Below are 25,373 nucleotides of genomic sequence, written 5' to 3'. Positions count from 1 at the left end.
ACAGGAGGAAAGAGCTGGCCCACCAAGTGGCTCGGAGGCTGAAAATACTGTCGGAATTCAGATTCCAGCTCCAACACCAGGCCGGCAACAAGCATGGCAATGCTGACGAGCTCAGCCGAAATTGTACAAAATGCAAACAATGCAAACATATTAAACACAGCGATGGGGCCTACTACGATCACACTATAAAAACGAGGCTGCAACACCATACTCCATACAGAGGGTGAGATTCCAGTTACAAAAGAAGAAACTGTTACCAGTCAAATCAGACTGACAGACCCAGTAAGCCAAGAAATACTTGCCTTACAGCAGCAGACTGGCAGCAGCACGGCTCATATCATTACAGCCTTTAGAGTCAGGTCAAGAAATCGACAGAGAGACCCTCGACCAAGAGGACCAAAAACTCGAAAAGCTAACGGAACAGTTGCACTTATGTTGAGTGGAAGACGGGATCTTACAGATCAGAATAACGCATAACAAGCGAGCAGATTGGGTAATCATCTGCCCCGCAAGAATGAGAGCACTTGCCATGCAAAAAGCGCACACTCAACACCATGCCGGACTAAACAAAAGTTACTAATGGTTACGGCTAGCATGGTACTGGCCAGACATGTCCGGCGATGTTCGTAGGATGGTGAGAGCATGCTAAATTTGTCCGGCTGCCAAGAACAACAGACACCCTCCTAGCCAAGGCCAGCACAGAATATTTGATGGGCAGACCCTGGCAAGTCGTGTCCATCGACCTTGTGGGACCTCTTACCCCAGCCCCAAGAGGAAATAAAATGATCTTGGTTCTATCTGATCACTTCACCAGATGATGAGATGCCATGGCCATCTTGGATGGGACCGCTGAAACAGTTGCAGGCATATTAGATCAGAGGATTTTTGCTTATTTGGCGCTGCCTGAGAGGATTCATTGTGTCATAGAGGACTCAGTTTGAGTTGAAACTCATGCATGAGCTGTGTAACATGTGAGGAGTCAGCAAAAGCTACACCACTAGCTATCACCCACAAGGCAATGGAATGGTGGACTGTGGCAATCGTGATCTAGGGGATGCTTTCAGATCACTGTTGCTATCGAGAAATGAAGCCGATTAGGATCTGATACTACCTCAGATCATGCCATCATCATGTGCTACACCGCTCTAACTCAACAACAAAACTGCGAACTTTATGATGTTTGGACAAAAACTGAACTTATCAGATAATCTCATTGCTAGACCAAGACATCCGAAACAGCCGAGGAACAAGTACGCAGCAAATCTTTCCAAAAGGATTGCTAATAGTCATAGATTCGTTAGTGACCAGCGGCGTGACAGCAAGAAAGCTGATCCTGAAACGGGACCAAAATTTGTGAAAGGCGATCAAGTATGGATGTTGGCCAAATGTTTTAAAAAGAAAAGCCGTACCAAATTACAACCTAAGTATTATGGCCCGTATGTAATACTTGAACAATTTGATAATGGTACTTTCAGAATAAAACAAAACGACAAGATCACCGCCGTGAATGAAGAAAACCTCAAACTATATCACCCAGCAACTGTCTCTTGGAGATCTGCCCGTAATTGCGAAGAACCCAGTCGCTAAAGGCCTAGCAGGAATTTGGTAGACAAAAATTTGTTTGCCAAAATGGGCTAGAGGAGCAGCCGCCCCTCAGAATATCGCAGCACCGAGGCTACTACTTCCAACACCAAAATCATCTACTCCAGATCTAACAAAAACTAGCAGGAATTCAAATGAGCCAGTACCAAAACAAGTACCTGAGAACGACCTGCCCAACAAATTCTGAATAATAAATCAAAAAGGCAGAGCTTCCAGATGGAACTCAAACAATAGTAGAGACATCGAACTGACCCGTTCGCACAGAAAGGCCCCTTATATGGCTTGAAAATTTTGAACTAAATCAACTTAAGTCAAGGCTTAAAAATGAAAACCTTCTCACTCTATTCAAGAAAAAACTCAACGAGCAGAGACACTGTCATTCTCTCAGCAAGCTGTTGCGTAATAATCGATCAATGCTTACTCCTAGGGAAGGAGAGTAATGTAGACTGACACAAATAACCAATTATACATATCCCTAATTAGTCCTTGTTTCTGCATGCATAGTCTTTATATGTGTAGCCATTATCTAATCATACGCCTGTTTTTTATTACAAACTTTCATGTTTCTAGCTATTCTCTTTAACCTGGTTGAACTTGCTAGGGCCCGCCCTCTAAGATATAAATACCCTGTCTGTATGTTCATTCTGGTGCAAACTACACGACATACTGTAACCTTCACTGGATCTTTCTACAAACATCAACTAGGTCGACTTAACCTGCATTGCGCCAGCATATACATTGCACCAGCACACACATTGCACCAGCATACACATTGCGCCAGCAAACACAAGTGCACCAGCAAGCACCATCTCTAATAAGCAACTTGGCTGACAATCTCTCAGGTTGCACCAGCATCTCAGATTGTGCCAGCAGGATAGATGCATCCCTCTTGTCATTTCTACTTGTCAGGACCCAGAGGAAGTGGTATTTTTCCCTTACCAAAGCAGCAACAAGTTGAAAGCTGAGATCTCTTTAAAACAGAAGGTCAGGGATCAGACAACCCCTCTTAGCCTACTAATCTAAATTCACTTTAGTTAACATTTACACACAAGCATGCATCATACTCTATTAGAACATACCAAAAAGATGTCAACAAAAAGCTTGTGTCTAAGGTGGCGAGTTTTCAATGGGGTAATATACTGGCTGCTCTTTTGTACACTCTCTATTTTTCTCTTCAAAAGATTGAATAGGTAAGCTCGTCTTGTTATGCTTCTAATAGTTTGGCACCAATTTATGACTACATATATATTTATTATTGCTAGAAATGCTAGTTTCGTAAAGAATAATAAAGAAAAAACACTCAATACACTTTGTGCAGAGTGAATTATAGTATAATGCGGGGAGTACTCAGCTGTTAGTTAATATATATATTTTATACCTATATATAAATCTCAAAGTCTGTCGTTCAGTCTGTCCAGATATAGCTATTTAAATCGAAGAATGGAAGATCCGCTTCATGCTGGACTTGATGTCGGAACCTCCCATTCACAACTCGATAACCTAATCAATTAAGCTACACAAGATGCAATAAATTCATTGGGTGACATGAGTCATTATCTCAGTATAAATACGTATAGCACTCTGCGTTACGCAACGTCACCAAAGCTTACTCTCACGACTTTTATTAGTAGGTTTACCAATATGGATAGTAGCGTACTCAAATTAGACAATGGCAATGTGCCAGGTTAATGGCAAGTGACAGGCGGCTACATTACCTGCCACTGTTTATAAGCTGTTTTGAACACCCGTGCAACGCTGGACATCCGGCTAGTCTATATGTATTTACTAGTGAAATGCCCTGCATCATTTCGGAGATCGTGAGGTTTTGAGATCAAATCTTCTGTAATACAGATTCTTCATTCCAAGATTTTAATAGCTATAGCTGGACAGACCAATGGACAGACACTGAGATTTATATATATATAGAAGATATATATATCTCTTAAAATAAATACTTTTATTGGGCAGTCCACAATCATTTTTGTAAACAATTGTTTTGCATATAGTGCCACACAAAAAAATTGTTTATTTATGGTATTATAGTATCATATAGATACTATAATACTCGTAACCAGCAGACTGATGCCCAAAACAAATGCAGCAGTATATTACATAAAGTTTCTAATATGAAGGGAGTTTGCAGATCAAAAGTATTTTTAAGACACGGGTAGAGACGAGTGATTATGTATAACGACACTTCATTATACATAATAACTCTGCTAATTGCTTCCAACTATGTTCAAGTGTGGTGCATTGCACAAATAACAACTAGCTATATGAAACACCCACAATTTATATACAGTATATATAAATCTTGATGCTTGTCTTTTGTTTTTTGTCTTCCACGTGTCCAGTTATAGTGATTAAAATCTAGCAATGAAAAATCTGCGTTGCAGAGGATTTGATCTCGGAACCTTCAGGTCTGAAGAACAGTGATCTACACCACTACAGTACGATCGGTCAATTGACTGTAGCTATGAATGATTGTGATGACATTCATTACATCGGTCAAAATACCCACACTTAGAGTGCTTGGGGTTACTAACTAGCACAGTTGATCATTATGCGTAACGTAATAATTATTAAGCAAGTTCCAAACATGGCTATTGATTAAGTAAAGATTTAGACTACTAGTTTACAAGATAAGTTACTCACTTTCATTGGGTAACTCTTATTACCGGCGCACTGCCAGGCATTCACCTAGTTATTAATAATTATAAATTACATTTATTTGTACTTTTAGGAGGAGCGAACAGCAAAGTATTTAAAATGATAAGCATTACTCTACCCAGTCAACAGTGACTACATGTAGTAATATGCTTATAAAACTGCTGTAGTTACACTAAAGTGAAACTTCTAAATATAATCTGAGTCGTTTCAGTCCAGCGATTTATAAAGCTACAATGTTACAACTTGGCGTACTACTCTTAATCAAGCTTGAGAGCGTAAGGCTTTTAAAGTCATCAAAATTATAGCTAGTTTTTAGCTAATAAAACGTAGCCAGAACTTTTGATAAAAACTGTCAGTTTACCTGCACTGTTTAGCTGATAGCCTGAAGTGCAAGCTGTAAACAGGTAAGAGATATTAAAGGAGTTCTAGAGACAATCACTGACCGTGTGATAATTCAGCCACAAAAAAATGCTTTATTACTGTAATACAGTACTCAATCAATTATAATAAAGACATGATAACAGTTCATAAATATAAAAAGTTATATCAACAGTTTAGACTTTAACGAAAAGTGTAATGCTAGATATTACGATAGCTTATCAATATTTGTTATAAACTGTCCATTGCACATTTGCCAAAACTACCGCTCCATTTCCTGTCTGAACGCTCGGGACGAGAAAGTGTGGGCAGATTAGCCTCATCAGATGTTTGCTCAGCAGCTACTGTTCCTTCCCAAACACTTTGCCTTGTGTTATTATCCTCTCTTTTCTTCTCTGTTTAACAGAATGATATCGACGGGTTTGAAAACCTGGCATTTTATGAATGAATTTGTACCAACATTTGCTATTCAAATACATGTACATTTATGCACTTATTTTAAGAATAAAATCTTTGAGCAGATTCTCAAAAAGGCCTACAACGATTGATGACTTTTTACCAAAAGTAATAAAATTTTGTACAACATTGACTTTCACACATCTGCCAAAGCGGTAAATTAATTTCAGCTAAGGATGATGAATCAGCATAAAAACTTTAGGCCTGAGAATGTTAATTCGGCATTAAGCAAGCTATCATTGTAATATTGACCACAGGAGAAAATGCCTCATTCAATACTATCAGGCTACATATATGTAAACTAAGAACCACAAAATTTCAAACAAATCACTCATTTAAATTTCCTTTTTCAATTAAAGACATCCAATTTTACGTGAAGACATTATAATCTTTTGAAATGCCACACAAAAAATTGTTTACAACTGGCAATCAGTGTTTATACTGTCTAGTTTCTATGAGAGAAAATGGAAAAATACAAATATCATAACAAGTTCATCAAAGGAAGAAGTACTGTTTATAACCTTCATAGTCAACAACAGTACAGCCACGTGTGTCACTCATTCTATACGCATATCAACAACAATTAGTTGATCAGCATTATAAGTACAGTAGATGCTCTTACATTGTATGTAAGATGTTATGGATTTTACGTTATATGAATAGTAAAATACACGTAAATTGCCTAATCTGTTACAAAATCTTCCCAAACTTCCCCATATGGTCCTTCAAAAAGGAAAAAGACTGGACTTAACTCTTTAATTTAATGACTGTACTGCAGCTGTAGTATTAGTGGCTGGTATCGACAACTTTTCTCTTTTTTCATTATTTACACTTGATTCACGATCCATGATTGTAATTTTACAATGAGTTTAGGAGAATGCACTCATTCAAAATCAATTCCCCTCGAGTTTTTTTTAAATTCTACAGAGCAAGGTCTATTTTTTAAAAGGAAAACCGTAAAAATGTTTTATAGGTCTAAAATATAATATAAAAAAATTATAACTTAACTATAATAAGTGCTATATTTATATGTCCATCTGTCTATCCATTGAAAAGGTTTAAGGTTATGATAAAAAATAGCTTTCAACGATACCCAATACTGCAACTCGTGCTGCAAGAGGGAAAGCGATATTTTCAAAGCTAACAAAATTTTTTTTAAAAACTTAAAAAAGACTTCACACTGAGTTATATGGAATTTTTTACGTAGTGCGAAGCAAAAACTTTATAAAATTTTGTTGCGTATGTGGAATTTACGTTATAGTAGGTATACGTTGTCTACTGTACTTTACAAACTAACCTTTGGCGGTTTTCAGTTGTTGCCTTTCCTTAGCTCGCTGTTCCTTTGTTACGTTAGAGCTCACACCCAATATATTCGCCACCATACGCCGTGCAGGAAATGCATTGGTCTCAGGCCGTGCCTTTTTTGGTAGAAGAAATTCTAAAATAAGAGTAAAAACCAAAATGAGCAAATCGCTGTAGACTGAGAGTTGATGTTGAATATCAAAAGACCAGCTATCAGATAGCTAGCAGTCCATTCTATTACCTTTTACTGTTTTAGCTTTAAGTTTCGTGGCGCGAGAAGCTTGAGATAAAGGTCTCGTCTTCACCATTGGGTGTATATATGCCAAGGCGTCTTGTGCTGCCATGCAGCTTGAGAATACTCCAATGGCATGGGTATCATCCACCCACTTGATGTCAAAATCCTTCGTGCTGCAAAACGATACATATTACAATTTCTAAATTATAAATCTATACATATGATCACCTCTACTTATAAATCTCTACATATAATCACCTCTACTTATAAATCTCTACATATGATCACCTCTACTTATAAATCTCTACATATGATCACCTCTACTTATAAATCTCTACATATGATCACCTCTACTTATAAATCTCTACATATGATCACCTCTACTTAGAAGTTTTCCAGCATATTATATGAAGTTAGGGTAAATATTAATATTTGATTCAACACCCAAAGCTAATTTCAATGTATGTCTTTAAGTTTCTCTAAACATTGCAGTTTCAAAGGTAACAGTGAACAATCCAACAGTGAAAACATGACAAATACTAAACAACCTCCTTTATTGATTATTATAATGTTATTGATGGATTTTTTACATGTTTTCATAGTTTTATGTAATGCACTTGTTTTAACGCTGTGCGCAATTACCTGAAGTAGTCATTAATAGGTTTCTGCGCTGCCGAATGAAATATATAAAATACAGGAAATTCTTATGAATTACTTGCTCCAACACATGATAGTTTTGACAATTAAAACAAATTTTGGGATTAATTAAATTTGTACATGATAGAATTCGACTAAACGATGTTATACAAAGATTACTAGATTAAATAGATGCTCCAATCAGTAAACTTACAACATGATATGGACAAATGAACAAATGATAGGAAATAACTAAATAGAAGGAAATATCTAAACCGATGTAACCTCACCAAGGCAACCATTATTGTAAGTATTCTCTTAACCAGCTGAGCTATGATATGATCATATCCTAAGTAACACAGGGCAGAACTTAAACAACTAGCAACAGTACAAACAAGTGGTGACAAATCCAACACAACTAATAACATACTTATCATGTGATTACGCTATGAACCTGCTGAACTACCTGAACAGAATTTTTTTTGAGTGTGTTTTACTAATTGTTAGTTTTTTAGCCTGCAAGACTAGTTTATCAAAAGAGAACTATGACAATTACACACCAACTAATACAAAAACCATACAAAAAACTAAAATACATTAATTTGAGCTGATATAAGCTTTTGCGTACATGAGTACGAAACATGCGTACTAAAAATGACTAACTATATTGGTCACAGAGAGAAGGCAGCCTTCGCTTACTGACAGCAGACTACTTACACTGAAGATGTAAATATGTTAACTAGGTCACTTGTATCCAGTGTAGAGCTGAAGTCGTAAATCTCTACCAAATGGCCAAACTGTTCATCATCTACCTCGATGTCTTTGGGAGTAAACTCTAAATAGTCTATTACAGGCTTGCATATTGTCACGTCCCCAACCTTTTCATTCAACTGTAATGAGAAACAGCAAAACCCTTGACACGCCTGAAAAATTGTTATCACACAAAAAGGGTAGAACAATAGTTACAGATTGGTCCACCTCGATTACGCCTTCGCACTCAGACTTCTGCATGAAAATGAGTATAAATCCAAAACTTCCTTCATAATTTAACTGTTAAATGTTGGATTAGATATTCTTTTTAAAATGAACAAAATGTTAGTAGATTTTATCAGAAAGTGTCGGTAGTTTTCTATCATTTGCGATTGTTTTTGATGTTTGAAGTAGTCTGCCAGGATGCTTCAAGAGTACAATTGACAAACTTGATCGCGGTGAAATTGCTCAGATCACGCGAAAGTGCAATATTATTGAAGTTGCAAAGAGACAAGAGAATAGAAAGGCGTAACGCTGCAACTTGGAACACAACTGATATCAACTATAGCAATGATAGCAACTAGTGGCGTCATTTCGCACATATTTTTCTTCTGAGCGTTTTAACCGCAATCAAGTATTGTTGATTTTAATCTTGAAACATCCTGCCAGTCAGATTACTTTAAACATTAAAAAAATACAATTCCATATGATAGAAAAATACTATGACTTTCTGATAAAATCTACTAAAATTTTGATTCAAAATTCTTTTGATGTTTTTCACAACTCTAAATGTAATTATAAAATACACTAATAATAATATACCATAGTAGGGAAGGTCCAAACCATTGATTTATTCAGATAACCACAGCAAACAGGGTGCATACATGCAATAGACCGCAGACACATGTATTCATACAGACCAGCTTAAAGCACATCAATTACATAATTTTTTTATCATATATTTCAATACATAGGAATCTTGGCTTTCGAATGAGCCATTGTTTGACATGATGAGACAGACATTGGTTGGTGTTTATAGGATTTCCCCAAAGCTCTACCGCAGAAATGTTCAATGGTATACGCTCGAAAATTGTGACCTCACAATTTTTATATTTGGCGATGTGTGCTCTTACCGCTTATTTTATTGCTTACTGCTTATATTTATCAACTACGATAATGACGCTAGTGGCAGGCAAAGGTAGGACAACTCCAGAGAACCAATGAAGATCACAAAGGAATCAGTGTCATTAGCTCTCTATGTACAGATTATTTCTATGATAAATAACTCAGATTCCAAGCACCATACTATGTTTTCCTGATGACATTATGCACTAGTCCTCTCTTTTTATTGTGATGTTGAGGGGCACGACTGAGACTAATTAATTTCAACTATTGCGTGATCTCGCGAAAATGCGATTGACATATAGTCCTAGGGCCATGCAACTGCAGGTCACAATTTAATCGATGTGATTTCATTACCTTTATCAACGACAGTATATTTATTGAAGCATAATTAATTAACCCAGAACATGTGTTTGTATTGGTCGGATCCCCAGGCATTGTTGATTATCTAAAATCCTAGTTTATTATTAGCACTCTCTGTGTTTAACAACACCAATTGTCACAGAAAAGCGCAGCCTCAATGGCAGCGAAAGGGATCGACGATTTAAGGCTAAATAATAATTATGAGATCACATTATGAGAACCGCAACCAAGTGTTTTTTTATTGCAGGACATATTTTTGACACCCTATTTTTCATAGTTCTATTATTCTTTGTGTATTGAATATAGGCTCATTCGAAAGTCAAAACTGATGTATTGAACTATATAATAAAAAAATTATGTAATTTATGTGCTTTAAGGAAATCTTACCTCTTTTAAAAGCTCTTCATCCAAACATTCACCATCTTCATCAAACTTGGTGTCCCATGAATCATCATCATCTGGTGAATGACCAGCAACAGGAGCTTTAGCCTTGCTGCTTGTTGATGACTCGGACGCACACTTGTCATTCACCGCTTCACTTTTTGCCACAACAGAAGCCTTACTCTTTTTACCAGCTTTAGCTGACTTCTTTGCCGCTTTCATTGCAGCCTTCAATTGCTTTTTAGATAATTTAGGCTCAACGGCTGGTTCCAAACTGCTTTTTGAAGACTTTTCTAAGGATGAGTCAGAAGTCACAGCCACACTTGACTCATCTGCAGCAGTTTGGTGCATGAGATCACCACCCTCTTTTTCCGCCTTAAATGAATCGCTTTGAGCATTGCCATCTTGAGGCACAGAGCGAAACTCTGCAGTAGAAAAGAAATATCTCCCAAACACACGCAGGACGAGTCAAATATACAATATGATATGATATAAGCATAAGCTCTGTAGAACCGCCTAAGAACCAACTTATAGTACTCTCCAGCCAGCACTAACTACATCAAACAAAATAACTCTCACAAGTTACACAGAGAATAAACCTAAAACTTGCATTGTGTTCTAATCATCTAACAAACACGTTGTTTAATAATACCTGTTCCTGCAGCTGCTGCATTATCTCCACCAGACATCAACTGATCTGTGACAACAGTTGCATATTTTTCTGGCTTTAATACATTTTCGCTGGTACAGTTGTCTTCTGGTGGATAATCTAGTCTCTCTACTATAGTACTCGCAGTGGCCTTATTAATTGTATCTGCACCGGTCAAAACAAATGAATCACCACCACCCTCAGGCTGTCCAACAGCGTATGAACTTGAATCGGTGTCGCTGCCTTGAGGTGGGTGACACACCAACTCCAAAGATGTCACGGGAGCATGACTCTTACATACATTATCTGACTCATCTGGTACTGATGGTTTACCACTCACTGAAGACTGTTCATTACTCACTACTGACTGTTCACTTTTTATTGACTGTTCATGAATTGATACTGGCTGCTCCTCTCCCAATGCTAATTGTTCATCATTTACTGATGATTGTCCACTAATTACAGTCGACTGTCCATCGTTCACTACTGTATGTCCATCCTTCACTGCCGATGGTTCGCCATTTTTTGTCTTCCATTCACAAACTGATGTTGACTCTTTACCACTCACTACTGACTGTTCATCACCCACTATTAATTGATCATCACCCACTACTAACTGTTCATCACTCACTACTGACTGTTCACCACACACTGCTGATGGTCCATCCCTCTCTACTGACGGTTGATCACTCGATGTCAAACCTTCACCACTCACAAACTTTTTATCACTTTCAGCAGTTGAACCATTATGACTGAACAACTGCTTATCGTTTACTATTGTCTCTGATGAGCACCTATTCTCATCAACTACAACTCCTAGCGCGTCCCTGTGGGCACTCTCAACACAGTTGGTAGCGGCGATGGGTGCCACCATTACACCACATCTGCTGTCTAGTTTCGAGTCTTCCATTCGCAGATTGAGGTTTTCGTAGCTCTGATCTGCGCAAGCTATGTGACCTTTCACATCTCCAATCTTTGAATGTTTCATAGCTTGCTGCTCAGCTTTTCTCCTAGCTGGTGGCACATAGACTTGGGGCATGGGACGAGCTCTGCCTCTCCCTGTACTTCGTCCAGGTGGTGGTCTTTGTATTTTCTCTACAGAATTTGAATATTTCAAATTACAGTAATTGCCCGATGGTAAACTATGCTACTAGCAGTCAACACAGTGTTGAAGGAGAAACAGAGAGACAAAAAAAAAAATAAACTGACAATACAGTGCATCCTCATGTTACGATGACCCCGTTAATGACCCATGATGAACTTTCGCCCTCTCCATATGAAATATTTTTTGCCATGCGATATTAACAAAAATTTCACCCGTAATGCAAATTTAGTCGTCAGTATGCGGATATGCCGAATATACAAATATACAAAATATATCGATATACAAATATGCCGATATGCTACTGGCTAAAATTTCTGACACAATGCATGAAATAGATACGATGCTCGATTCAAGATTATTCGTTACGAGTCGGTCATAGTGAAAACGAAACCAATAAGTGATAAAATTTTAGCCGATGAAAAAATTGAAGTTCAGTAAAATAGTTAAAAATACATACTAAAACTTAGCTTTAGGTATGTATTTAATAAGCTAAATTTGTTTAAGTTCAATTCAAAAGTAAGAATAGGTCTGCCTCAAAGGTAACTCATTACGGTACGTACTGCGCATAGTACATTGTAACGTTACATTTTATTGCAGATCATAACTACCAAATACACTAAAGTTACTGTAGGTAACTATAGTTACTATGGTTAACATATTATTTTATTACTAATTTTTAATATGTACAGTAGGCCTACTTATATAAAATCTAGATGATTTTTACCAGAGGGAGTGTTTGCATTAGGTATTTACTATGGGTTTCTATAACCCTCTATACAAAATCTTCACCTTACAATGTTAACACTGGAACAAATTAAAATCATACAGTAAAGGTCCATGTAACTGAATAAATAACATGCTGACCTGCTCACGGTGAGCTGGCAGATAGAAGCACATATAGATAGATACATCTGCACAGCTTATGACTCAGTGAAATAACAAAACTCAGCTACATATTAAATATCTAATATTTCACCTTGATTACTCTTACACGCTAAAAGCAATGAAACGCTTCAGTGTGTCGCAAAAGTTTTAGCGAGTTTCTGACGACGTAGAACGTAATTCTATTTAGCTATTTTGATCAATATGAACAGGCAAAGTTAGACCTCAAGGATGCAGCATTAGGCACAGTAATCAACTGAATCATTTGAACTATAATTAAGTTTCAACTTGAAAAGGTTTTACCTTACCATGGGTGGGATTTGACGGGTTAGAATGGATGTCAGCCTGAGCCTCTTCTCCGGAAGAAGGAGAGTTGATAACATGTCGCCGTGCTGTTGGAATGTACCGCTGCTGGTCAGGCCTTTTCTTTGCTCTAAAGGAACAGAAATACAGTAGATAATGAGACCATTGTGAGAGGCTTAATTAATTTTTTATGTAATGAGCACCTGCAACCTTCACTCATAGTAATTACAAGAACAGGTCTTGCTTTAAACTTACAAAGTGTAACATTTAGGATATGCAGTACTAGAGTACTTAGTTACACCTAAAGTAGAAACCTGTATCGGCAACTTGACAGACTCGAATCGATGTCATTACCTGCCATATCTACTATCTGAACAATGATATCAGCAGCAGGTGTCTAGGATGCTTGTACATGACTATCAATTTAGCAGTTGTCAAGCTAAAAAGGAATTGATTGTTTTAACATAAAGGGTAATACTTAGTGAAAAAATTGTTGGTTTCAGAAATTCTTCAAAGGAGACGGTTTTTATCATCCGGAACTCAGCTTCCGAAACAGAAAATCACATTTAGCAAATAATATTAATCTGATAACGAAAGAACAAGATGCGGGGCATCTTGAGGAAGATTGCTAGAAAATTAGATGCTTTGCTATACCTGATTAATATTCTACAGAGGCCATTGTTAGCACATACATGTGAGAAAAATTATTTAGTAAAAATTTACTTTATTGTCTGAAATGGTGTTAACATTTTACAACCTAGCTTTTCTCATGAGATGACAAGAGCGCTTTTAGCACTATGCTCTGCATCTTCAATTACTGATAATTAAACACTGAATGTCATAATGGCCATTTAGGTCAATGTCATTTATGTGTCACACAATAAACATTATTTTACAACTAGTAATTCAACTAAATAAAAAACAAGGTCATCACCACCCATATTCCAGCCTTTTTCATACAGATTACATAACACCTTAAGTTACACAATTTAGACATTTAACAATGTATGTAATAAAGTGAAGAGTCATTGTACATGTCTTTTTACAAAATTTTTTTACAAAAATTAACACATTTCCTAACAATAGATATGTTTGAGATTGCAGCATGAAACAAACAATCCATGACAACAACCCTAGATACACTCATAAAGTTGCCTTTAATTAAAAAAATTGTCATCATTTTATGACATTGCTGCTGATAAAGGCTTGTAAAATATAAACTAATAATTAATATCCATTACTATTCACTTCCAGTCACAAGTGTTGCTTTGCTGTGTATTGCCTTAAAAGATACCTCAAGTGGAGGCTGGATGATATCTTTGCTATGACCTCTGCAATGACCTTTGCTGACGCAAGCAGGCGGCAGAGCTTATAAACAGTAGAGATGAAGACACCATAAGTGCCACATCAAGAGTAAATATTGTTACAGAATCACATAGCCTGTCATCAACTTGTAATTTGTTAGGAGCTTTTTAATGCTAACTTTCAAAAGCCTATAAATAACCACAAAATTCACCTCTCCATGTCTTGTTTAGCTTTCCGCTTCTTTGCACTGACCTTCGCTGCCTTCTCTCTGGACTTTTGTACTAGACGGTCCGCCTCTCCATCGAGATCAGTACATACCCTGTCTCTAAGGTATATGAATACAATGAATATACAGCCATACCACACCTCATAATGATCTCGGCATGCAAATTTGTCAACACAGAACATAAAATTCAAGGTAATATTTGTTTTGACATTAGAAGTTGTTTCAATATCTCACACTTTTAATTCCTCAAAACATTACAGCTCTGTAAATGAATGTAGAAAAGTGGGTCCAAATTGAAAATAAAATATGTAACAATAATATAAAGTGAATACAGGGAAGTTAGGTCATGGTAAACTATCCCTAGTGTGAGGTACTATCTCTAGTGTGAGGTACTATCCCTAGTATAAGGTACTATCCCTAGTGTGAGGTACTATCCCTAGTGTGAGGTACTATCCCTAGTATAAGGTACTATCCCTAGTGTGAGGTACTATCCCTAGTATAAGGTACTATCCCTAGTGTGAGGTACTATCCCTAGTATAAGGTACTATCCCTAGTGTGAGGTACTATCCCTAGTATAAGGTACTATCCCTAGTGTGAGGTACTATCCCTAGTATAAGGTACTATCCCTAGTGTGAGGTACTATCCCTAGTATAAGGTACTATCCCTAGTATAAGGTACTATCCCTAGTATAAGGTACTATCCCTAGTGTGAGGTACTATCCCTAGTGTGATGTACTATCCCTAGTATAAGGGACTATCCTAGTTTGAGGTACTATCCCTAGTATAAGGTACTATCCCTAGAGTGAGGTACTATCCCTAGTTTGAGGTACTATCCCTAGTGTGAGGTACTATCCCTAGTATAAGGTACTATCCCTAGTGTGAGGTACTATCCCTAGTATAAGGTACTATCCCTAGTGTGAGGTACTATCCCTAGTATAAGGTACTATCCCTAAAGTGAGGTACTATCCCTAGTGTGATGTACTATCCCTAGTATAAGGTACTATCCCTAGTGTGAGGTACTATCCCTAGTATAAGGTACTATCCCTAGTATAAGGTACTATCCCTAGTGTGAGGTACTATCCCTAGTGTGATGTACTATCCATAGTATAAGGTACTATCCCTAGTGTGAGGTACTATCCCTAGTATAAGGTACTATCCCTAGTGTGAGGTACTATCCCTAGTATAAGGTACTATCCCTAGTGTGAGGTACTATCCCTAGTATAAGGTACTATCCCTAGTATAAGGTACTATCCCTAGTGTGAGGTACTATCCCTAGTGTGAGGTACTATCCCTAGTGTGAGGTACTATCTCTAGTGTGAGGTACTATCCCTAGTGTGAGGTACTATCCCTAGTGTGAGGTATTATCCCTAGTGTGAGGTACTATCCCTAGTGTGAGGTACTATCCCTAGTGTGAGGTACTATCCCTAGTGTGAGGTACTATCCCTAGTGTGAGGTACTATCCCTAGTGTGAGGTACGCCAGGTATTTCTACCATTCACTTTACCATCAAGCTTGCTCATGGTAAAGCCTACACTTCTGTTCACCTTTTCTTACAGCAGAGTAACGATTCCTTTAATTAGTTACTGGTATTCAATACAACTTGCATGTTTTTACATTTAGTGCTTCAACCTAATACATTTGATCTAATGCTCCCAGTAATTGCATAAAGTGTTTATCCCTATTTTTGGGCTCAGGAATAGACTAAACAAAACTTAATGTGTTTTTACATGGATTTTTTTAAAATATTCTTTGTTCTAATATACAGAGACATCAGAGTAGCTCAACTCTCCATGTTAAGGTTTGACAGTAAAAATGTAAACTCAGAGTGAAGGCTCAATAATTGAGAAAATTAATATGTCTCCAAGATGCTAAAGATCTTAATTATTTGAATAAAAGTCATAGAAATACCAGGTTATTTTAAAATATAACACAATTTTTAATCAAAACTACCGAAAGACTGGAAAAGTAACTTTAGTATAGAAGCGGCACTATCCATAATATTTTGTTTATAGAATGCCAGAACTAGTTACATTTAACATCACCATTGGACACAGGGCAATCATATACCACATGCATAGATGTAGCAAATCAATAAAGCAAATGAATATATTTTTCAATAGTGCGGACAATAAAAAAAACTAATATTTCCTGTTTGAAACTGAGAAATAAAATACATAAATGTGAAGTACATGTATAATAGTAGTAATCATATTTATAGACATTAACAAATTAGGTTTAAGTAAATAGCGTGGACAATCTGTCGGCTACGCGACAGAAAATTTCATTAGTAATTGAATCCTGTAAATGAACGTTAATCGAGTAAACTCAATCGGACCAGATTTAAAGAAGAACCAGAATACCAGGTGAGAACAGATGAAGGGTTTGTAACATTGGTTACCAAAAAAGTGAACAAGGAATCAATACACCCACAAACCAAATGCATATAAATATAAACATGTCGATCAAGAAACATCTGGAAATTTGTTATTTTTTAAACTTCTGTTGAAATCTGAGTATCATTTCATGAACATGGCTTACCGAAAGGTTTGAGCCGAGTTAGTTCAATGCATGCAATACAAAACGTTAGTCAAGCGAGAAGATTTCTTTGGAAAAATAAAGTGTTTTTTACTATGGATAAAAAGATTAGTTGGGTCCAAGTGCATCGCGCATTCAACCTGCTGCATATTAATACTGAAAACACTAAATTAGTGACAGGCCAATAAATGCCATAAACTGAAACTTTTGAAAATGCTAAGGTCAACCGATGGCCTTGACCCTAGCAATATAGAAGAACAAATCTTGTTTGTATGGTCAAAATCATCACTCTACAATCCAACTTGTACAAATGCTAAATCAGAGATATTAATGAATCAAATGTCATACAATGCCTAGAGCCATATCCGTAAGAGACACAAATTTCATACCTCACTAATAAAATCGGATGACAAACAACTGTTCTTCTCTGATCATCAGCACCAATCGAAAAACTGTGTAGCTTCTCTCGATGCCCTTGGATGAATTTGTGTATCAAGAAACGATAATGGTCTGTGACTGGAGGAAACAAAAGAACCCTGCAAAACAATATTATTACAGCATAATTTATTAAGACACAACCATAATAGCGGTGTACATTGATCATTAAAGGCAAAATATATGCTCAAGTGTACAAAACAACTATACAAACAAACACAGTTAATAACAAGAGCATGTGCCTGACAATGACATTTAAAAAACACCAAAATTTTAAATGACTTTGATGTAAAAATATGAAAAAATATATTGAGGTGATTTATTAATTTTTCAAAAGCACTGAGCAACTCCATCTAACTAATTTTCTCTCTACAGATAATTGCTCATGTGTAAATAAACTGTCACATGCTGGTTGAATTGTGCCTCATCAATTATGCTACGAGTCCAAACTTGACTTGTTAAACTATCTAACCTCAACTTACTAGCTAGATACAGATATAAGGAAGAGCGCGGTAAAACAAGCGCAAAGATACAAGATTTTGTAATACTTTGAACATACATATATAAAATAGTCAGCTATGTAATTCTTACAAGTGTAAAATGAAAACAAACAACATGTTAGGTGAACAGTAAAAGGTGATGCATGTGAAAATCTACTTGATCAAAGTGAAAGATATTATTGTTGCTTCAAGCTCTACAATAAAAAAAGAATAAAGAATTCAGGGTTAAAAGTTGCTAACTCTTGTTTTACAAAAGGATGAGTTATACGAAACACCCTGTTAGACACAGTTGGGTTTACTTTTCATGCAAACGTTTTGAAGTCAAAATGAATAGTCAATTAGGTACTTTCAATAGGAAAATTTTGCGTACAAACTTTACTGCTCAGGTCTAGATTTGTGTTTAAAATTTAATAATCAGCTTTTAAAAGAACGTGACTCAACTAATATTACCGCTCAACACTTCAATAAATAACCGCTGAAGGTCATAATGACCATTTAGGTAAATCTACATATATATGTATTTCTCAAGGTATGTCCGTATGTCTGTCTGCATTCCGGCTATAGCTATTATTAGAATAACTGTAGCTGGACAACAATGCTGACGCAACGTCATGGAGTACTGTCATTAAAAGCCTAGCAGCTTACTGAAATTTTCCATAGGCAATGTGCCAGGCTAATAGCTTGAAAGTTACAGTTGTTTGACAAAGTTTTAAAACCTTTACAGTTGTTTTATTTTTCTCTTAATTTATTTCAACTTGGCAAAACACTTCTCTTGTGATATGTAGTTGGAAGGTTAGAATGGGAAACGTTGTTATATGTTAAATACAAATCAATGTTCTGTCCAGCGTTTTTTATTACCCGGGCAACGTCGGGTAGCACAGCTAGTCAATTCATATATTGAATGAACAGCAGTCTTGTAGTAGTCAACTTTTTGTCACACACCGAATTAACAAGATGAAATAACAGTCACTCATCGCTGGCTAGCCATAACTATCCACTGTACTTCTCTACATAACCTATAATAGCAGTCTCATGCGCTATGCATAATTCAAACTATGATCATTTTGAAGATAACGGCAATGAATAAAAGTAGAAGTTAGTGGAATGAATATACCAAGACACACGACACTCTGTTCTACAGACGATAAATTACCGTGGTTTTGTTGAACTTTGGGGATCAGCAAAACTGGAGTCAGCGAAAAGGAACTTTTCGATGTCCTGATGAACGAGGCCTTCAAATTCCTCATCAATTAACCAATTGTGAGAATAAGCCCAACTTCCGTGCTGTGACGCCTAGTATTAAATTAGTACAAACTAATAAAACATATAATGTGTCTATCTTTATATGCAAGACATATTTACACATCAGGCTGATGAATTCCATGGTAGGCATTGTGAGCATATACATGTATAATCATTCGGTGTAGTGGCTGTGGTTTATGGGTAAGGCCATTTTTGGTAGGATTGTGACGCGCGGGACATTTGAACGCTTTTTAGCATACTTCTCAGCTCAAATGCGAAATTCTGGTGCCATTCGTACTGTTTTAGAAAGCACTTGCCACCAACTATCACTGAATGAGATTTCATCTTTGTCATGTAATGCATTAACAAATTATGAACCATTAAAGCTGGTGTGACACGTAGGACCATAATTTGGCATGAAAAACTACTCTTTGATCAATTGGAAAAATCTTCTGAAATTTTGGACTCATAACATTATTATTTGACAGGCTCAAAGCTCTATTGTCCTTCTATTAGGAATACATACCATTTTGTTTCCAGGTCAAAGTTTAATGATTCTGTAAGGTTTGAAAGAAGACTACCACCTGTGACGCACGGGACTGTGAGGCGCGGGAAAAATTAAGCATTTTTCTGTTTTGTAGTTGTTATGCCACAAAGTGTTATGAGTTGCAGTAGTAACATTAAATATACTTGTGCTAAACTAACCAATAGTTTAAAATTGCTATATATTGTATTTATTTTATTTAAACATAAAACACATATAACTTGAAGATTGTCAGACTTCCATGCAGTAAACTATTTTTTCTTAAAAACATATTCTGCCATTATTATTGCCTCATTTTCTAGTACAAAGGTTCTCAGTGACCTGGTAGTTGCTGCTCGTACAATAACTGGAAATACTTTAAGAAGAAAATTCCTGTGGGTGGTTCTTATGTCGTCGAGGTTTGGCCACGTGAACTGCTTGCTTGCACGGTGTATGTACTTTATAGTGTAGCTACCTTCATTAGCTTCCCCTGTGAGAATTTCTCCAATGCTGACTTCGGAGGCATAGGCCACTGCGACCAGCGTTTGTGGTAAGAACTGAGTCAATGTTTGTGAAGTATCTCCTGTGGTCACCTTTTGATTAGGTTTGCTGCTCGGTGTGGATGGAACTGGCTGCCAAGTGGAAGAACACCATTTCATCAGAGTAACATCACCATCTTCTTTAATTGCTATGTGATGGCAAAATCGAATGCCATGCATTGGAGGTGCAGCGGACCAGTGTTCTTTGCAGATCTTTGCTGTTTTAGTGATCATATTTCTGAGATATATAAAATCATCATTGGTTTCACGGATTTGAAAGTTATTACTGTTGCAGCTTCTGCAAATGACTTTGCCGAGTTTATGACATACCATCCTCGATATACTGCCATTAGAACCTGTTGTTTGATGCTTTCCCCAACACCATCTACTGCACCTTTGCCATGCGATGCCTCAAAAAAACTCCAGTCAGCTGGCATACCCATTTCTTCTTTATGGCAAATCAAGTTTTGAACTGTGAACTGATTTTTGATTTGCAAAGCGGATCCATCACTTACATAATGAATATGTTGCCAGTTAATATTTTCTGCTTTCAGAAATTTCACAAGTTCTCTATTAAACATGTAAACAGCATCCTTAGTGTGTTCTTGGCTATCACTGACTATTGCGTAGCATTTGTGGGCTAGGACTCTATCCAGCTTATAATAAATCATGACAGTGAATACTGTTACCCCTATTGTAGTGTAGTAAGTGCTTTGGATTTCAGTTGCTTGCTTACAGTTAAAGTCCTCACTGAAGTCTTTGTGAATGATCACTGCCCCATTTTTCAAATTCTGTTTGAGGTAACTGATTGATTTGTGTTGACGGTTGGAAGTGTACATATGAAGGGAAAGTTATGTCAGTTGGTATTTCAGCAGCACAAGCAAGTCAGACGATAGCATCTGATCTTCGAGCTTGTTTAGGAAGCCGTTTTCACCATCTCTCCACTGATAAAAATTCACATGTTCTTTAGCGCTAACAACCAAACTATCGATTGAATCGGAGCCACAAGAGTCACATTCCCTCTTTACACATGATTCATTTTCCATGTTACACACAGTTCTTTTCAGTAGCTGGTGAACAGTAGTAGGCATTTCCAAAGAACAGACACTGGCCTGCCGCAGTCCCAGTAGAGCTAATTCCGCATTTTCGCAGTATTTGCAAGCACAGACAATTTGATCATGTCTAGAAACTGGCTTGCAATTTACTGGGCCCAACTTTTTAAATTTACTAGGGCTCACCTTGACATCTGGATATTCCTTATTGAAAATCTCAAAGATGTCACTCAACGTGTAGTTCAGCAGGTGTTTCCGAAGCTTTCGTCGCTTGTGGACAGAAAGTGTGGCATGATGTTAACAGCAGTTTGGCATTCATTAGAATACAGGCCAGTTCAGAAAAAAGTCTTACCATATCTAGAAGGAAAACCTACTTTCTCTACTGACTGAAAATTCAATGCGTATTTGTGAATTTTTGTAACCGTACTTTAAAAATACACATTTGGTTCAAAGATTACCTCGTGATTTGCACACTAGGTGTGTGTATCAGAAGAGTAGGCTAATATTGACAAGCTCCAGACTCTGAGTTACAAAACGTTATAAAATAATTCTAATTCATTATTTTTCTCAAAGAAACTGGCTTTTAGACTTGGAATATCTAGCATTACTTTCACATGCCAGGGTATAAAAGAGAACTCCCAAACAAATGCAGACATCACCATATTATTAAAAATGTCCCGCGCGTCACAAATACTTCCATGTACCTATAAAACAGAAACTTGCAGTATTTTTAGTAAATTGGCGAGTTGGGCTAAGCTATAGCAGCCCAAAATCGAATTATAGATAAGAATTTTTTATCTCAGATCGCTTAGGAAGAATAGGCTGCAACTAAATGCACTAAAATTGTGACACGCGGGACAAACTAATTTTTGCTCGCCTGAATTATAAGGAGAAATTTGCATTTGCTCGGAAAAAACACCTGGGCTAGAAAATCCACCCTTGTATTGAATATAAAATGGAAGCAAAATTTATTTCAGAATGAATTGCAAAGTTTGAGAGGATATGATCAATTGTCCCGCGCGTCACACTCCATACAGTGAAAACCTACTTGCATGCCCAATATCTTCATGATAGAAGATTTCATTATGAAAACTTTTGTGTTTCTACATGTCTGAACATGTTTACTCACTAGTTAACTGGAAATTATGATTGCAAAAGGCAGAAAAAAATTGCCTTTGTGTGTGACACCATGCTTGGCCTTGTCCTTATACCTATTTACAAAATCGTTGTTGTTTGATGAGATCTATAGAAGGAATGGTTAACAGAGTGGCTAAGATCCATCTCTTAAGCAATGCTAAGCATATGAGGTGATTAATGAAGTTAAATTAAGAGAAAAGCAAAGATTTAGAATGATGGTAAAATTTGATTTCCATAGTAACATATAGTTTGAAAAATACAAACATGTACATAAGTGCAAAATACTAGATTATTAAAATAAACATTAAATGGAAAGATGGGCGAAAGCTGGTGGTTATACGAAGCACAAAAGCTATGGTGGGACATACGGTATTTGACGAGTTATACATATATTGCAAATTTTGGCGGTTGCCAAAAAAAACATTTATGGTCTGAAACAGGCAGACGCATAAGCAATGATAGAGGTCGTAATCGTTTGTAGGGAGAGATGCTTAAACCAAGATGACATCAGGGAGACATCAGTTAGTACCATGCAAATATACATACAAGGTTGTCGATGGGGATGACTACTAAACCACAAAAGTTATTGCGGCAGATATCAAAAGCATGAAGAATGCTATAATACTAACTGCAAGTAAAAGAGAGTAGTGAAGCATGTAGTTACAAGACAAACCAACAAACAATGAGGAGCTAGCGACTGAAAGATAAGCGGATATGAACATAAGATGGTATTCAAAGTGCTTATGAAACAAATAAATCAATAATAGGATACTATCATCATAATAGTAATGGCACAAGTTTTTGTAATCGGCTAATTATTAACCAAAAGCAGATAACGGCGTATATGGATAATAGAGCTATTCCAACTCAGCAGATCTGCAGTTGCAAACCGTGCCTTATCGAGGTTCAGTTAATGTTAGAAGAGCCAGATACAATGACGAAAAAACCAGTAAGAAGCAACCCTTGATTTTGAATAAAGTAGCTCAAACAGCAGTTATGGAGGTGTTTGTGAAAGTATGACAATGGAAGGTAATATGATAAGGTGAAATAAAAGGTAACATACGTGACTTTCCTATTTATGTAGCTAGGAGTAATAATGTATAATAATAAAATAATGTATGAGACTTCCAACGAATAACGATGAAAATCTCACATGATAATTGTTAAGCAAAAATTTAGCAAAAACGCTTGCCGATTTGAGAAAATTTAGAAATAAATGAACAAAAGTGATTGTCCGATTATAAAAATATAAGGCATACTAGTTGCCGTAAGCGAATATTTGGATACGAATAATGTAGGTGATGAAAACTTTAAAAAAGTAAGTATGAAGAAATTACTAGTATTTCACATTCACTTACCACTGTTATTATAATTATTTTTACATGGTTTGCTAACGGGTCTTCGTTACTTCATTATTGCGTTCTTCAAGCAAGCCTGTGGATGATCCCTTTCTACAAGCATTGCGTACCTTTTTGCTTCGTTATAAAATTTAGATTATAAGCGTAATATTCTAAAACTTTGGCTATCCCAATATATTTTCTTCTCGGTCTCGCCGGAAAAAGGCGCAGCCCTTCTTATTTCACACTTCAAACTGCCCGACGCGCATTCAATTTGTAATGACATTCGAATTCAATATCATTAACTAGTCAATATACATACATAATACATAGTCAATATTATTAACTTTGAAATTATTATGCAACACCGTTTAGTTGCGCTCACATGGTCTTTTGACAATAAAAACATAATAGTTTCTATTAGGTACTACTTTGCCAGTTGAGCTAGTAAAGCAAGAAATCTGAGCCATCTTTAACATACGCGTATTAAAAACGTTGCATGGTTTTAAGGGTGAAATACTAAGAGTGCACAAAACTGAGAAAATTTGTGATCATTGAAGTACCATTACTGCACAAGAAAAAAACTAAACAAGCAGTGAGTAACGAATGGCAGAGGCGAGCCAAAATAGTTAATAGTGAACAAAGCTTTGAACAAACTTGTGCTTGCATAATAGAGCAGATATAAAAAGAACCCTGACATATTCTATAGTACGAATTTTCTACTGTTGCAATAAAATGTTTTGTCAGACAAGTATTTTAAAATATCTTGTCTGTATAGCATGTCCTGAAAATGAATGCACTACTGGTTTTTCCAAAAGGGTCATATTTGCAGTCAGCACCCTCTGAAAGAGTATGAAACAATTGAGAATAACATTGATATGAAATGAGTGACAAGGGTAGCAGGAGAAATGCAGTCATGATAAAAATAAAAATGGAAAATTTTGTAGTTTAGTGACAATCATTAAATAGTACAGATAGATAGCCTTGTTATAAAGCGAGTGAAACCAGAATGTGAAAATTCTCAATTTGAATGGCAAGAATGTTGAATTTTATCTAAATACCGGATAGCAGATGAGAGTGTTAACTTATAAAACAATTCAGCCATTAAGGTTGCCATTTGGTAAAGTTAAAACTACTTTGACTGGTGCAGATGGTATGAATGGTTAGCATTGGCTAGTGCACAGTTAAAGTATTAACAGATAATAATGTGATGAGAGAATCTAGAAACCTGATTAAATCAGATTGCTAATCTGGGCTTTAGTGAAAATGATGAATTGCTTTTTTGATTTGCCTACTTGTTTTCGTCTCCTGTAGTCAAGAGGCTGGGTAGCAGCAGTGGAAGTGAAAAAACTCAACTAACTACCCTTATCTTTCGAGAAGGCCATCACTGCCTTCAATGATAAGACATACTGGAGAGTTAAACAGTTATGCTGCTTGAAGGGAGAGACCGATACTCGGGAGCTTTTTGATATCATGAAAAAGGATATACATGTAGTTGTAAGTACCTCACACAAATAAAATGACATCTAGAGAGTGAGACTGCGCTATCACTCGCCCTACCAGCTGAAGAGGTTTGGGTCACTGGGGCTCTCGGAGAATGAGGCAGAAAACAACCTGTCTCATTCTGTCTGTGTGTCGCTGAAAGTACAATTGAGCATGAGGTATATTTGAGAACACAGCCGCGGCCGATGAAGCCCTCTACCTGGGATC

General features: G+C 36.6%; 2 protein-coding genes across 4 annotated transcripts in view; one reads left to right on the top strand and one right to left on the bottom strand.

Annotated features, from left to right (window-relative positions):
- The window catches only part of LOC137406529 (syntaxin-7-like), a 383,065-nt gene that overhangs the window by 47,850 nt on the left and 309,842 nt on the right, over window positions 1–25,373 (top strand). The window lies entirely within an intron of this gene.
- Window positions 4,720–23,812, bottom strand: LOC137402777 (coiled-coil domain-containing protein R3HCC1L-like). Its single transcript, XM_068089284.1, has 11 exons — window positions 23,685–23,812; window positions 18,987–19,126; window positions 17,288–17,434; window positions 14,351–14,464; window positions 12,840–12,964; window positions 10,548–11,639; window positions 9,902–10,320; window positions 7,997–8,169; window positions 6,650–6,816; window positions 6,404–6,544; window positions 4,720–5,045 (listed from the first exon to the last, which is right to left on the bottom strand). The coding sequence occupies exons 4-11, from the start codon at window positions 14,356–14,358 to the stop codon at window positions 4,882–4,884; spliced, it is 2,289 nt and encodes a 762-aa protein (XP_067945385.1). The 5' UTR covers window positions 14,359–14,464; window positions 17,288–17,434; window positions 18,987–19,126; window positions 23,685–23,812; the 3' UTR covers window positions 4,720–4,881.

Source organism: Watersipora subatra, chromosome 1, assembly GCF_963576615.1.
Source record: "Watersipora subatra chromosome 1, tzWatSuba1.1, whole genome shotgun sequence".
Classification (NCBI taxonomy): Eukaryota; Metazoa; Bryozoa; class Gymnolaemata; order Cheilostomatida; family Watersiporidae; genus Watersipora; species Watersipora subatra.
Note: the sequence above shows the minus strand (reverse complement) of the source record. Positions and strands in the feature narration are given on the sequence as shown.

Bases quoted from the DNA above. Each gene is read 5' to 3' on its own strand.
- LOC137402777 (XM_068089284.1), bottom strand. The intron at 10,321-10,547 runs GTATTATTAAAC...TTTCTACTGCAG, and splicing joins TGCAGCAGCTGCAGGAACAG to AGTTTCGCTCTGTGCCTCAA. The intron at 6,545-6,649 runs GTAATAGAATGG...CTCTTATTTTAG, and splicing joins TAAAGCTAAAACAGTAAAAG to AATTTCTTCTACCAAAAAAG.